General features: G+C 31.5%; 2 protein-coding genes and 1 non-coding gene across 4 annotated transcripts; 1 reads left to right on the forward strand and 2 right to left on the reverse strand.

Annotated features, from left to right (window-relative positions):
• Positions 1 to 424: 424 nt before the first annotated feature.
• LOC137814711 (arginine-glutamic acid dipeptide repeat protein) lies at positions 425 to 5,608 on the reverse strand. Of its 2 annotated transcripts, none has more exons than XM_068617592.2 (4): positions 5,481 to 5,608; positions 5,261 to 5,380; positions 3,669 to 4,433; positions 425 to 2,623 (listed from the first exon to the last, which is right to left on the reverse strand). In XM_068617592.2, exons 3-4 carry the CDS (start codon positions 4,431 to 4,433, stop codon positions 578 to 580), a joined length of 2,811 nt encoding a protein of 936 aa, XP_068473693.1. In that variant the 5' UTR covers positions 5,261 to 5,380; positions 5,481 to 5,608; the 3' UTR covers positions 425 to 577. The 2 variants fall into 2 exon arrangements, with proteins under 2 accessions (XP_068473693.1, XP_068473694.1); XM_068617593.2 differs by having other exon boundaries at positions 5,261 to 5,383; positions 5,481 to 5,604.
• Positions 5,609 to 8,945: 3,337 nt separating this feature from the next.
• On the reverse strand, positions 8,946 to 12,283 carry WEE1 (WEE1-like kinase). Its single transcript, XM_068617594.2, has 10 exons — positions 11,963 to 12,283; positions 11,820 to 11,880; positions 11,669 to 11,735; positions 11,134 to 11,400; positions 10,931 to 10,995; positions 10,706 to 10,815; positions 10,588 to 10,628; positions 10,342 to 10,490; positions 9,752 to 10,105; positions 8,946 to 9,280 (listed from the first exon to the last, which is right to left on the reverse strand). Exons 1-10 carry the CDS (start codon positions 12,232 to 12,234, stop codon positions 9,179 to 9,181), a joined length of 1,488 nt encoding a protein of 495 aa, XP_068473695.1. The 5' UTR covers positions 12,235 to 12,283; the 3' UTR covers positions 8,946 to 9,178.
• Positions 12,284 to 15,790: 3,507 nt separating this feature from the next.
• On the forward strand, positions 15,791 to 15,862 carry TRNAD-GUC (transfer RNA aspartic acid (anticodon GUC)). Its single transcript has one exon. It is a non-coding gene; the product is annotated as a tRNA-Asp (tRNA).
• The last annotated feature ends 114 nt before the right edge of the window (positions 15,863 to 15,976 follow it).

Below are 15,976 nucleotides of genomic sequence, written 5' to 3' on the forward strand. Positions count from 1 at the left end.
CATATTTCAATTTAAAACTTTTTTTTTCTTAACAAATTTAAACTACATTGGTTTTATCTTGGGATGCCTACAATTACAATGCTTATAACTAGTGTTTCTTTTTTCTTTTTTTTTCTTTTTTTTTATCAGCATGCTTATAACTAGTGTTTCTTTTCATAAAAAAATTGACAAATAATTTGTTTTAACGGATTTTTCTATTAAATCTAATAGAAGAGAAAACAAAAAACAAAGAAATTGAACACTTTCCCAAACTAAAACTAAGTGGAAAAAAAGTATATAAAACAAAAACTGACCCTTACACTCATTTTGATCCTTAGAGCTTTCGCATCAATAATCCATCTTCAAATCATTGATCATACGATAAATTATAATTTTATTTCTATTATTCTATCAGTAACATTCTTGAAAAAGAAAAGACAATAAGTGAATATGGACAGATGACTTTGATCTTGATGTATATTTATGATTTATGGATACATTTGAAACAATGGAATTATAAGCAGTTTAGAGTGAACACTAGAAATATTTATGAAATGGATGCCCCTGAAGAAGAAGTTAGCCTAACCTGTTACACAAATTACAGAGGGCCTCTATTAAGATCGATGCCATAACTATATGCCTGGATAACATTCTCCTCCTCTGCTATTGTATCCACCATAGAATCCTCAATGCCATCATCACAACTAGCACTAACAATTGTCCCACTACTTACACGAACACATTTAGATTTTGGATTATTGTCTGAACATTCGGTGTTCTTTCTTTTCCTCTTTGAGTTGATAAATCTGTACTCAAGTGCTTCCAATGCTTTTGTAGTCAATGGTCGGTTCCTTGTGCTCTGACGACGGTTGACAAGGATAGACTGCTGCTCGTTGTTGCCATCAGTAAACTCCTGTGTGGCATTGAACTGGGTTATTTCAGATGGAGATGATGATGTATTTGCTAATTGATTGTGATTTTGCACTGGGGCCCCAGAGGATGGTATTTCCATTTCAAGTCCTAAATCAGGTGCAACATGAGGAAAATTCAAGTCAATCAACATCCTGGTTTCAGAATTTTCTGCAGACTCTTCTCTAACCAGGCAGTTCTCGGTGGCACTGCCTTCATGGCTCATGTTGGACGGACTGCCTTTAGCCAGATAATTTGGTAAAGATAAATTTCCAAAATCCATAGAAAAAACCATGTCCTCAGATGCTTCTTGCAGATTTGATGGTGAGATAGGCTCATTTAAATCAAAGTTTCTATCCACAGAAGTACTTTTAGTGCAGTGACTGATTTCTCCATGGCTACAAGCTCTTAACTTCTGCATTGCCGTGATGCAGGGAATAGTGCAATCTGAGGTCATCTTTTGAAAAAAGGGGTGCTCATTGATCTCCCTTAAATGCTCACCATTATGCAAATCAGAATGAAATCTATGATATTTTACGTCCTTGTTGATGTTGAGGGCCTCAGGAACGTGAGTACAATCTGATGAGTCTATGCACAACCCCTTATCAGAGAATTCTTCAATAGGGTTTGAGGAATTAGCTTGTTCGACCTGATCTTCACTAGGATACAAAGAACTAGCTTGTTTAAATTGATCTTCAACAGAGCCAGATGCATGAGTTTGTTCAGTCCGATCTTCAATAGGGCCTGAAGCATGAGCTTGTTCAACCCGATCTTTAATAGGACCTGAAGCATGAGATTGTTCAACCATAGGGCTAGAAGTATGAGCTTGTTCAACCCATTCATCAACAGAGCTTGACACATGAGATTTTTCAACCTGATTTTCAATAGCACTTGAAGCATTATCTTGCTCAACCCGATCTTTGCTAGGACTCAAAGTATTATCTTGTTGAACCTGATCTTTTGATTCGTAAGATGTATCTTTCTCAGATTCACTAGAGCAGCTTGAGATAGTAGATATATTCATAGTTTGAGAAGGTAAGCTTCTCATCTGTCTCACTCTACGTTGATCCATATCATGAACCATGCTGGTATCTACAATTGTAAATTTCGTGAGATCTTGATTGCACTTTGAACTATGAGATTGAAGGTACTGAACTTGTTCCCCACATGACACCCCCTCTAGAACTCGTTTGTCAGGTGTTTTTTCCCTATCTACACTGCACTCAGTTGCTTGACTTTCAGTCTCCAGAAGCCCAGGGTCAGATGCTACTTTATTCAACACATCACTTATAGAATCAAAGTAGTGGTTACCTTTTACCAGTTTCCTTCTTGAAAATTTCTTAATATCTGGTACAAGAAAAACCAAAGACTGCTTTGATCCAGAAACAACTTGATCTTTAGGCTGTTCCGAATGCCAGCCTTTTGCTAAAAGACGAGGCCAAACAGCTTCCCAGAAGAGATCACTGGATCGTGCTTTACTCAACCTAAAATCTCCTGTGAGAAACTTGATTATTTCTGCAGATGTAAGAGAGGAGCAAGCTTTGCCAATTGGTATTTCAGGGCGAACAGAGAAGATGTGATTGGTCTTTGTTGGCTCAACAGCAGTGCCAGTGAGATCTTGCTTCCCTTTTCCAATACCTACTGCAGCTATAAGCAAGTCAATGCCAACTGCATCCTTTAAAGAAAATACATATTCTTCAAAAGGCATCTTTCCCTCCCCAAAATTCCTTGAAATCTGCAGTAATATTAACAGGAATTCAGGAGACGTTGTTCTATGGTTTGAAAATACACGAGTTTATAGAAATACCAGTTTAGCAGCATATTGCATAATAGCCATGTGAACTATTTTTTTAGAAATGAACATTTGAGCACTAAAATGCTTGGTAGGCAATGTCAACCATGCAATGACTAGGACAAAATAAATTATCAACACATGCCACCACAGAGAATGTGAAGTAAGGAAACACATTTGTTGTAATTCACTCTAGCGAATATTTTCCAAATTGAGACTAATAGACTTATCTCAACAACAGATGTCCGGGGAAAAGTTCACAGTCTTTTTAATTTCAAAGAAGAACCACTCATTGACATGTAAGGAAATCCTGCTTCGAACTCGTTGCTAGACAGTTCAATTTTTCAATGAAAGGAATCTTGCACTTCTGCTAATTATGAGATGCAGTAGTCTTGGAAAATAAAGTAGATAGCTTTAAATACCTATCACTAAACATTTACAACTAAAGGACTTAGTTTAATGATAATAATGTAAGACAGGAAACATGCTTGAAAACTGAGATATTGTTATAAAATCAACCACATATTTTCCATGAGAATGTCAAGGGCCTGATAATCAGGCCATTATCCATACATTTCCTAATTTAGCATCATGACACTCATTTGCCCAGTGTCATGTTTTTCTCTAAATTCTTGTTCTATTAGTTACCGTGCCTATTCATGTACAGCTTTCATGACCAATGTAAGAGCCAATTACTGCTGATACCATTGACAATAAGCATCATGATAACTTACATATAAGCAGACACACTTCATGAAAGGATGGTACTTATTTTAAATCATGTTCATTTGTTCCAAGTTCAATTAATACCACTTGATACTAAATTATAATGTGAGCACAGCCTGCAGTGCAATGCCAATAAATCTCTATCATGTTTAATTTATTAAAAAACATTAGTTAACTAGGACCATATTTATATGGCAATTCCCTTTCACCCAAATTATGTATGACAGTGATTAGCATACACCGAAATATGTCAGAGACTTACCTCAATCAATGTAGTGTGACGCTCCCTTGGCAAGTACGAAAATAATCTTGACAGCAACTCTTGTTGCCTCCATCCTGTGAATATTTTCCGGCCATATATACAGCGCTTAGTTCTCAACTTTCTGCACTCTGCCCATCTACAATATTCTTTAGACTTAAAAAACTTTCCGTAATACAAAGACAATATGTCTCCCATACTTTTACTCCCAACAAATCTCTTCAAAAAATTAAGCTTCTTCCCAAAGACATAGAGGCCAAGAAGAAAACTGCTGTATTCAATATCTGTCCATGATTGATCGTCCAACAATCCAGGGAGAAGATACTTTCCTCTTGTCCGATCCTTCTCATTTGAAGATGGTTCAAAATTTGAGAACCCTCCTATATGTCTCTCTTCACCGTGTGAAGCAGCGTAAAGTTCCACTTTCATTTTCAAACATTCATTCTCAGAAATAGCTGGCCCCACTTCACTTCTGACAGATCCTAAACTCCCACAGCCACAACTAACTTCAAATTCGCAATGTGCCCACTTAAGAGGAATGGGAAGCCCTAGTGAAATACACTCTTGCAAGTTGACCGTGATTTCTGAATCTCTAGTCTTCTCTACAATCAGAGAACGATAAGGTGCTGAAATCAATGGAGGAATTTCTGCTTGGTACTCCTCTCCAACACGAGGCTGAACTTCTGGATCCCCAAACTTATCTCCAAATCCTTCAGCATATTTATCTTCACTTTCTTCTTTGTAGTCATCAAAGCAACGAGAATCCATCTGCAAATATTGGATTGTGAGTTGAATAAATAACAACCACATAATACCCTTTCTCTATTGGAAAATAGCAAACTCTTGCTCGTCGTGGCGAGCAATAAAGTTAGGAGAACAACATCATAGCTAAAGCATCAAGACAAAGAAATCAAATCATTCACACACTAATCGAGGAAATACCATATGTTAAACCTTCGTACCTTGAACACAAAATTAAAATTAAAAAACCCATTAGAAAAAAACAAGAAAAACATTTTTTTTATCAGATAAGAAATTTCATTTATATTTTTACTACATCATATATAATTCCATAATTTTCTTATAAATTTACTAGTGCCTCGTTAGAATGAAACAACAATCTTCAAATGAAAAAGTGATATGAAAATCAGTGCAAAGAAAACCATTAAAATAATCTCAAAACCCAAACAAGCACAGCGGCACTAGAGATATCGACATCCAATTCCAATACCCAGATCAACACAAGACCTGATTGACTAGCGATTAAACAGTAGAGAAACAGAGAATTAAGAATCTACAAAATTGAAGAAAGCAGAATACAAATTATATAAGTTGTCTTCTCTATATATTTATTTTGAAGTAAAAAGAAATTAAAAACGACCTTGACAATCATAGGAAGCAAACAATCGGAGGGAAGTAAAAATTATTGCAGCAATCACAATGGGGTTGTTACCATAATTCAGAGGCAAACCCATCAAAATATAAAGAGAAACAAGTAACTGGAATAGAATCATTGAAAAAGGCAGGGAAAACATGGAGAAAGAGAAATGCTCAACATGCAAAGTAATGATTGGAAATAATCGAGGAAATGCAACCTTGAGGAAATAGGCTTGAAGGTTGATGCCCCACGTGCAAAAATCGACCTGGGGAAATGGGTCTGGGAATAAACCTCGATTTTCAACGTGTTTCTTGTTTCCTTGGAACCTTGGTAAGAACTGCTAACAACAATAACAGTAACAAGAAAAGATTTTAAGGAGAGAATTATAAGCAGTAGAAACATGGTAAGAAGAATCGTAGTAGAATCACATCACTCACATAGCTCTATTTTCATGCCACCAAAACCAGAGAGAGATGGACAGAGAGAAATGGAGAGAGAGAAAGAAGAAGAATAATAAAGAATGAAAATTTTGCAAAGTTAAAATATGAAAACAAAAGTTTCTTCCACTATTATCAGATCCTAACTTAATATATTGTTCAAAAATAATATTATTTTTTTAACAACTATTTACTCACCCAATGTATACCAATAAGATAAGATGCAATAAAGTTATTTAATAATAGTTTGTTGAAGCTTTCAAATATATTTACAGTTTTTTTTAAATTTCTAATAATAATAATAAGAAATATATAATCTTTATAAAAAAGATAAAATTCACTTCAATTGTGTATATATGTTAATTGATTTCAAGGTGATACTGGCTAAATTTGTTGAGCTTTTATTTTACATTTTTATTATGATTTGATTCAAATACAGTTCTACCATTAATAGTAAATTATTATGTATAGTAACATTGTTATTTTTATAATAGAATTTAATTGAAATAAATTTATGGTATGTAACTCTTTTACATTATTTATGATTGGATTATAATAAATTTGTTTGCTTTTATAATATTTATTTTAAAAATCATAGGTTATTCCGTTGATATAGTATCATGTTATTCAAGAGTCGAATTTAATGATAATTTATATATTAATTTTTTTTCAATCTATCAAGACGACTTTTAAATATAAAATTATGACTAAACATCGACTTTCAAAGTCGACAATACCTCAAATACGATGATTGATTATAACTATACTATCTCGGATTTAAAATAATAACAAGGATAGTTTTTAATTATTTGATTGAATATTAACTTTATATCAATAAAGTTTTTTAGTTAATTGTAAATAAGTTTATGTTAGTCACCACGAAAATAAAATTTTGAGAATTATCCTTCTTATATATACTAACAAAAAAATACATCACGAAATATTAATATTTTTTCAAATTTTATTATTTTATAATTTAATTATATTATAAAATAGAGAAAATTTGTTTAACTGTTTAAGTTTATTTAATTAAAAAATAACACTAAAAATTATCAAATAATATATCTTTATATATATTACATATATTATACATGTTTTTTCCTTAACTCAATTTTATTTTAATTTGTTTAACCAACTACTCAAAAATTAAAATTAAGTTTATTAATTAAACGAAGAGGCTTGTTATTTAGATATAATATTTGTAGTTAGTTTAGTTTTTCTATTAAATAGTTTATTTAAAGTTAATCAAAATCTAAATTAAATGAATGTTTTGTAATTTGATTTAGACTTATTTTTGTTATTATAAATTATTAACTATTTCTTTTAAAAAAATTGTAGACATTTTTTCTAAATATTGATGAAAAGTTGTTAAAAATAACTATACCAGCGGAACATAAAATATCAGTATTATATTATTTAGTTTCAAATCAACTATATATTTTTATTACATTTTTATTATAATTCTGTCTTTGTGTTGCATCTGCGTGAAACTTTACAACTTAAAATAATTTAATTATATAATCAAATACTTATTTATTAATAAAATTCAGATGTTAATTTTAATATTTTCATCATATTATATTAGTATATTTTATAAAATTTAAGATTCTCACTACTATATATTCAGACTTAGTATAATTAATTTGTTTGGAATCAAAATATATTTTATTACATATATAAAACAATATTTGAGAAAAAATAATTTCCATTTAAGTGGTGATTTGTTTTGAATCTTAAAAAAAAGTGAAAATTACTGTAAAAATGTTATGATAAAATTTAAGTCACTCTGATAATTTAAACTTGTTCAATATCTGATAATGCATCATGACAGTAGATTGATTAAAATTAAAAATCAAAACATTTTTCTATAAAATTACAAAAACATTTTCTTGATAAGTTCTTACACATTATCAATGATTTGGATATATGAGATTTCATGGACACGTGTTTCGATGTCATGGGATCCACATGAGGTGCATGTGTAGAAAGATAAATCAATAAAAGAAAGAATTTATTTTGGTTTAAAAAAAAAGTAAGAGAAAAAAAACTTCAATTATTAAAATATTTGTATTTATCATGCAATAAAAATTTCAATGTAATATAATATATTTGATTTCCTTTTCTCTAAGGCTAAATTTCCTTTTTGTTGTAAGGAAAAAATAGAATTATAATTAGAAGAGTTAGATAGAGTATCATGAAAATAAATAAGGAAAATAAAGGACAAAATCATTTTTTTAAAATAAAAATAGATACATTAAATGTAAGAAATTATATTATAAATCAATAGAAATATTATTAATATGATTTTTAAGGTGGTAAATGTATCATAACTGTTGTATTTTCTTCAAAATTGGTGAGATAATTTCACTGTTTGTTGCAGAGATTGTATCATGGAGAAATGAAGATGGTTGGTTGGGGAAATTTTGTAGAAGAACCATTCGGTGAAGAAGTTGAATCTGAACTCTCTACCTATTCTTAAATTTTCACTACGGGAAAATAAAATTAAAATAAAATAAATAATTCAACGTGAATGTGGAAAATTTAGTCAATATTTATGACTAAGTCAAATGGTTTGTTCTAGTGAGTCCTTAATTGGAATCTATACATAAAAAAAATATCGATTAGTTACTGATATTGTGGAGATATTATAACAAAAATAACCCTCAAATTAACATTAAAACTTATTGAAAAACTTCTAAATAAAGCTCTGTATTATTAATTTCCTTATAAAATTTAAGATACACTTAGCTGTGTTAAAGAAATCAAAATTATAATTAAATAAAATGTCCTTAATATTTCAAGTATGAATTACTTCAGGTCTGTAATCCAATTTTAACCCACCTTACCTTAAATTCCTACGTCTGTAAAATACAATGAATTGTTAAATTCAAAGAGTATCATAATTTTATTGATTCTAATATTCGGGTCCGATTTGGTGAGAAGATGAAATTAACTTTGGTAATATTAGCACCTCATAGATATTAGTTTCCAACTGTCAAATTAGGACAAAATAAACTTATATACACAAATATTGATGTTAGTTTTCAATCAATTTTTTTTTAATAATTTACAAATTTAAATTTATTTGATACTAAAGATATTTTCATGAATATAAATATAACAATCTTTTAATTTTTTGTTTAGTAAGATAAATAGTGGGGATATTATGATATCTAATCCACACTTTTTAAAACAAAATTATTAATAAAAAATATTAATATTTAGAAATTAATTTGAGGTTTAATTTTATAGATTAAATATTTTTAAAATTTATATAAATTTACTTGGAACTTGTTTTTAGTATGATTTATTTTAAATATTTTATTATATAACTTTTCTTCTAAAGATTTATTTTAAATATCTTGTTTAAAATTAAAAGATATCCATAAAAACCTGGAATATTTATCAAACAAATTCCCCGAAAATAACAAAACAGATGACAAGTTCTCAAAGGAAATGCAGCAGTAGTAACAGAACACAAATGCTTATATTTTAAGTGAGCTTCTATTTGCCAATTGTCATTTGCACATCATTAGCACAATCCAATGCATCATTGGACCATTAAATTTACAATATTTGCACCACGCTCCAGAAAAATCTGATGCATATACCAAAAACGATATTTCACAAAATTGGCCATGAAATGATCAAGACCATCATGCATGATGCAACCAAAATACAAAATAATTCGTGGTTTATCAACTACATGCAGTTGTTGTTTGAATCTTCTTACAAAAAATTGGGTTTTCTACCAATTCTTTAGCAGAAGGCCGCTTAACCGGATCAGGGTCCATCATGACCTGAATCACCAAAACAAGCCATGTTAAAATTACAAATTAAAAATTTAAACAATGTTATTTAGGACAATAAGACTTGGAATGAAGATAAATATTAAAAGAACAAACAATACATGGACATTGGACACTGATAATAGTTGCAGAGATACTCGTCAATTCATATACAATCATAAAATTCTTCTCGTACAAATTAACAATTTTCCAAATTTAAATGACGTAATGGCTGGATGACGCAACAATAAAAAATATTAAAGTTTTGGTATAGAAGTATCTGTAGTAAAACAAACGAATGATAATGGAATTATAATTTCTTTACGTGTGAATGCCCAGTTTATTGACCAAAGTAAACCACAAACAAAAAAACAGACTTCACATCACTCTTGCAAGAAATCCACCATGTTCAAAGATAACAACAATTGGGAGGGGTGAATCGTTGACATTTTAACAGTCATTAAACCAAAACAATGTATTTACCTTGAGCAAGTTTTGAAGATGCAACGAATGACCAGGCAAGAGGGGAAACTTGCCTTCCTTGAGATTAAAAAATTGACACCCTGATTCTGGCAAAGGCAATCTGCGAATTAGTTCATAAATAGAAGCTCCCAAGGAGAAGATATCAACCTTGTCAAGATTATCATAATTTTCATTAAGGATTTCCTGGGGCATATAACGTGCGTCACCCTCCTCAATTGGCAGGCTACTATCAAGAAGAGTCGCACATCCAAAATCACCAAGCTTATAAACACCATTTTTCACATAAATATTATCGGGTTTGACATCTAGATGAGCCATTCCCTTCGCGTGAATAAATCGCAGAGCATTGGCAACCTGACAGTGTCATAACAAATCAAATAAAAAATATGCACAAGTACAACAACGGATTGGTAAAAACTTGTATATGACTCTACAAGAATAAAAATCTAGGAGAGACAGTGCAGTGGACTTTTATCATATTAAACAGAAGGTAGTTCGAGTGAGACATCCGGCTTTCGTAACTCCTACATGCCGAGTAATGAAGCATAACAGCAAGGTTCATTTAAAAATGGTCAAAGAATGAAGTTCACCTGAAATAAGGCATCCAACACTTGTGCTTCTGAAAATGCCGCAGAGAACTTTCTTATAGATAAACTATGATCACATAGCTCCATCTGAATGTATAGATGTTCATTTTCAAACCATGAAGAATAGTAGCCCACAATGTTCTTATGCAAACCTGACAGGACAAAAGATCTCAATTAAATAAAGGAAAGCAAACTCGATATAATCCATTATACAGAATAAAACAAGAAGTGAAAATATTAGTTATAAACCTAGGGAAGCCAAAGCTTGAACTTCCATCAAAGCTTTTGTCCTGCAATGTCGGAAGATTATAATAAGTGACTGGACCTGTGAAAAAAATAAGAAAATTCAACAGTTCAAAGATGGTACCTTTCTGTTTCCAGGAGTAAGGGTCTGATGCTCTGTTTAACAGCATACAAGCATCCATCTATTCGTTTTAATACTTTGAAAACATTACTAAAGTTCCCTCTACCAATTTGCTGACAGAGAAAGGATAAGTGACACATAAATTATCAATCAATGGAAGTTGAATTTTGACAAGCTGAAACCAATTCAAACATTCCATAGAAATTAAATCTCATTTAAAAAACATACCTCAATTTCATGAAAGTCAGCACGATAGCGTGAAAGCCCGTCACCACTATTTGCAGGGAAGAGACCTGCGATTTCACCATTGGATAGTTAGAAATTTACAGTAATTGAGAAAAAAATACCAAATATAATAATACCATGCAGGTTGCAAAAACTTGTTCACGATTATTGAAAGGAAGTAGTGAAGGGACTAACTAGAATAATACCTGCACATTTCAATCTTTGGTTTCCAAAAGGATCTCTCTCCTTTTCGGAAACATCTTTTAAATATGGGTTCCTAAAGCAAGGAGGAGGCATAACCCGGCAACGCAATGCAACTGCAGATTGGGACACATAATTATGACCCTTTGGTCTAGGAGCTGCTATTGTGTTCTCCAAAGCAAATTCTTCTGCAACAGAATCCTTTCCCAATTCCACAGCTGGCTGGTGGTCACTAGAAAAGGTGGGGCTGAGAGGTTGAACCGACATAGCATCTAAGAAAGGTATACATATTAGATGTTTTGTGGTGAGAAGTTGAACCGACTATGCAAAAACAAGAAACAAAAAGTATATTGCACAACTTGTTTTTTCAGCAGCACACTTAACATGCAAGTCATTCGTGTCACACTCATTTACACTCATGGAGTAACGCATTACATGGATTTTTAAACTCACATACTCTTCGTGACAAATACGAACGCCGAGAACACAAAACTCAACAATACATTGCCATAAAGCACAATAAGATGCGACTAATCTTACCTAGTCGGCATCTCTTGCTCTTCGTAGTGGTAATCTTCTCAGGCGATTTGGGGCAGGGAGTATCATCCTGCGAAACAAAACCCTAAAAAACTTCAATTTCTATTCAATGCAAAGGCAAAAACCTCGACATTATCTATTTGAAATACATTACCGTATCGCAGTCAAAGCCATTAAAAATATTCTGATTATCCGGAGTAATGTAATCCGGAGTGCTGCAAGGAACAACAAGGAGCAGCGTTAGCGAAAGAGAAAACGAAATCGCTAAATCGATAATAGGGATAATAAGACGAGTACCAGAAGAAGTCCTGGCTGAGAATACCGTCCCTGTCGTCGGCGACAGCATCGGCGGTGAGCACAACGCACGATGAAGACGCGTTTGGAGGTTCGGAATCGAGAGGGTTCTGGAAGCAGGAAACGGAGGAAGAAGTGGTAGAAGATGGTTGGTTGAGAGGAATGAGGGAAACTTGACCTAGCTGAAGCTGCAACTGCCTGGTGTTGCTGTTACACAACGCGCCCTTCATCTTCCTACTCTGCTTCTTTCCAATCTTGTGGCTTTTCCCCTTCATCTTCGTCTTCACCACCACACTGTTTTAGCTTACTTCAGCGAAAAGAAAAACTCACACACATATATAATAAAAAATGAAAATGAAAATTATAGAAAATAAATTAATTAAAAATAAGCTAGTGGAATACGGAGAGGCAGAGGAATTCAAAATCGCGCGGGTTTTTTCCAATTTTAAGGGAGTTCCGTGTGGGGAAGTCTACTTGGGAAAAATTGTTAAGTGGATCTTGGACGTTGATTGAGGAAGAGTTGTTGGATGAAGGGTGAGATTTGGACTTTGATTAGGGAACTAGTTTAGATGGCGCGTATTGTATTGGCGTGCTGCGTAAGCTGATTGATTGAAATTGAGATGATGAGATGTGATGGTGAAACTCGTGTGCAGTGTATCTTGAGAAAATCGCTCCTTTTTCGGAATTGGAAATGATTTGCCGTACTAATGATTAATAATTAATTTAATGAGCAAAATCAAGAAAAAATAGTAAGGAATAGCCACATAAAATATGGCTGAAATAAATGAAAACAAAAGTCACAACAAATACGTATGATTTCCATAAAAAAAAAATACAGATCTGAATTGTAAGAAAAAATATTTATCTAAATTATGTTTTTAAGGCAAAGATAGATTGTGTGTAAATAACAAAAAGAATTAAGAACTTGTGTATAAGTAATAATATATTCAACTTAAGATTTTAAATTTGAATTTTATAGATAATAAAAATGAGGTTACAGTATTTATAATATTTTTGAAAAAAAATAATTCACGAAACTTAGAAATAAACTAACCACGACATTTGAAGTTGGATCAAAAGCTGAATTTGAAAAGATGGAAGATAACTTACACTTTATTTATTTACTTAAATAATGGAAAAAATTTAAAATTTATCAAAATGGTAAATTTTGAATTTACAAGCGTGTAAAATTACCAGGTGTGGTAATTTTTTTATTTCTTACAGATATATTTTGGCGCAGTTAAATAGTCGTCTATAAAAAAAAAATCGGGTAGACTTATCAATTTAGTTTGTTGATCCGTTTTGACTTGTCTCGCATAATCCGTAGCGGGACGAGGCGGGTTGACCTTCTAATAATTCTCATACTTGAATTTATGTGAGCTGACCCAATGAAATCAACTCATTGCCACCCCTAAGTATAGATGCACAGTTCTGATTTTTTTAAATAATTTGTTTTAATTTAATTTAAGTTTTACTTAAATATTTTTTATTTATTGTGTAAAGTCATTTATGTTTTGACAAGTTTTATATATATATATATATTGTATGGTATGGAATTGGTGAATTTATTCTTAGTGTGAATTTTAAGAATGAAAAGATGTTCATGTGGAAGTAAATAAAGGAAATGAGAGACTCATATGCGATCATTTCTTAACCATGACAACATGGTGTATAAATGGATTGTCCATCAATTTTTACACATTTAAAAGATTCAAGAGATTTAAAAAAATATTGTGTAGAATTAATTTGGAACTATAATTAATATGATATGATTCCAACAATAACAATGAAATCCTGGGTAGAGGGAAGCGTCACAAACAAAGTTTTGTTAGCTTAAGAATAATTGTCACAAAAATTGTTGAATTTTGTATAAGATCGCAAGATGGATGGAAGATTTATGAGAGAGATTATTATTTCTATTAAATTGTCAAAACATTAATCCTCATTATGAATTCCAACAATGTATAAATACAAATTTAGTTATAGGTTTTGTCTTATTTGTAAGTAAATAAAATAAAAATACAATCCCAATAAAGGATCATTTGTCCCAGCGCTACTCACATTGTACTTACTTGAAAAAATCAAACTTGTAGGCACTTTCATTGTCATTGTTTTTTCTAGCACTTGGAAAGGTCCATCCCCTCTAGTTTGGAGTTTGAATTTTCTTTGTTGAGGGAACCTTTCTCTCCTCATCATGTGTACCCAAACCCAATCTCCATGATCAAATATCACTTTATTTTTTCCTTTATTGCCATGTTTAGAATAACCTTCAACTTTTTTTTTTTTTAATTTGTGCATTAACTTGTTCGTGTAGCTTTCTCACATAGACAACCTTAGTTTGTGCATCTTTATGCTTTAAAACATAAATGTTAGCATAGGTAAATAGTCCAATGGAGTTAAAGGATTTAATCCATACACAATTTCAAATGGAGAACAATTTGTTGTGCAATGAACAACCTTATTGTAAGCAAACTCAATATGAGGTAAACATAATTTTCAAGCTTTCATTTTTTTTTCTTCAAAATAGTTATAAGTAAGGTACCAAAAGTTTTATTCACTACTTCTGTTTGTTCATTTGTTTATGGATGTCAAGTAGTCGAAAACAAAATATTGATACCTAACTTACCTCATAATGTCCTCCAAAAGTGACTTAGAAATTTTGTATCCCTATCACTCACAGTATTTATTGGTAGTCCATGAAGTCTTGGTAGCTCCCTAAAAAACTAGTCAGCTACATGACAAATATCATCAGTTTTCTAAATACAAACCCTGTATTCTAACTTTGTATTTCGGATTTTACAATTCAAAAAATCACTTCTAAATTATAAATTCCAGAATACAAATTTAGAAAAGTATTTTTAGAATTACAATAATAATAAAGTGCTGGAAAAAACTATGGAAGTACATGAAGCAACATGTGGTACTGGTCCAATTTTGCGAAGGAAAATTTACTAAATTTCCAACTATGGCGAGTCCAAGGGTTGTGGAGTTTCTCAAATATTATAGTAAGTCTTTGCACTAATTGGTTCTATGTAATTTCTTCAATGCTGCAACAAGAAAAGAATTGTTTGGTGCTATGCATTTGGTTATACCTAGGGTGACATTAAGATATTGTACAATATTTTCAAAATGCATCACAATAAGAATCCATTTCCGTAACAGATACACGCTAACACAATGCTTTCCTTGTTGCACCAAATAACTCTTATAATGATTTTTTAATAACACTTATAATAATCAATAATAAATGAAACATACCAATTCAAAACAATAAGATTAGATTCTCCTTAAATATACAATTAATCACATATTAAAAGCTTTATAACTTTTTACTTACATAACTACTAAAAATAATTTAATACCATTTGGTTACTTTTCATCACTAACCATGATTACCTTTAATATTTTTAACCTTCGATTAACCATACATAAAACTAATTAACCTTGGATTAAGAATCCAAGACAAAGTCCTCAAAACAAAATCAGTTTTCCTTGCTACAATTGAGGCATGCAAGTAGTTTCGAAAATGCAACTCACTCATTAATGTTTCTGAATTATTAAATTCAGAAACAAAATCTGGAAAATATAATTTAGGAATCACTTTTTATAATTTTTGGTCACGAGAAAAGAAAAAACTCGTAATTTCTATCCATATCAGTTTTATAAAAATAGACAAATTATTATAATATGTGAGTAGTTCAACTGCTTGAATGATTTATTCTAAACAAATAAAATATGTATGTAAGTTATATAATTTAATTACTTTGGACGAATGCAATATACATTGATTTTTGATTACTTAAGTCAAATAAAAGACAAAGAAAACATCAAGTCGTTGTAGTATAGTGGTAAGTATTCCCGCCTGTCACGCGGGTGACCCGGGTTCGATCCCCGGCAACGGCGAGTTTTTAATTTTTTTCAGGTTTAAGTAGTTTTGACCCGACCCGGAATTCGAAATAACAGTTAACCCGACCCGGGTTCCATCCTTCCAAGCATTTATTTATTTTTTTGTCTTTC

The sequence above is a fragment of the Phaseolus vulgaris genome, chromosome 1, assembly GCF_051622355.1.
Source record: "Phaseolus vulgaris cultivar YP4 chromosome 1, ASM5162235v1, whole genome shotgun sequence".
Classification (NCBI taxonomy): Eukaryota; Viridiplantae; Streptophyta; class Magnoliopsida; order Fabales; family Fabaceae; genus Phaseolus; species Phaseolus vulgaris.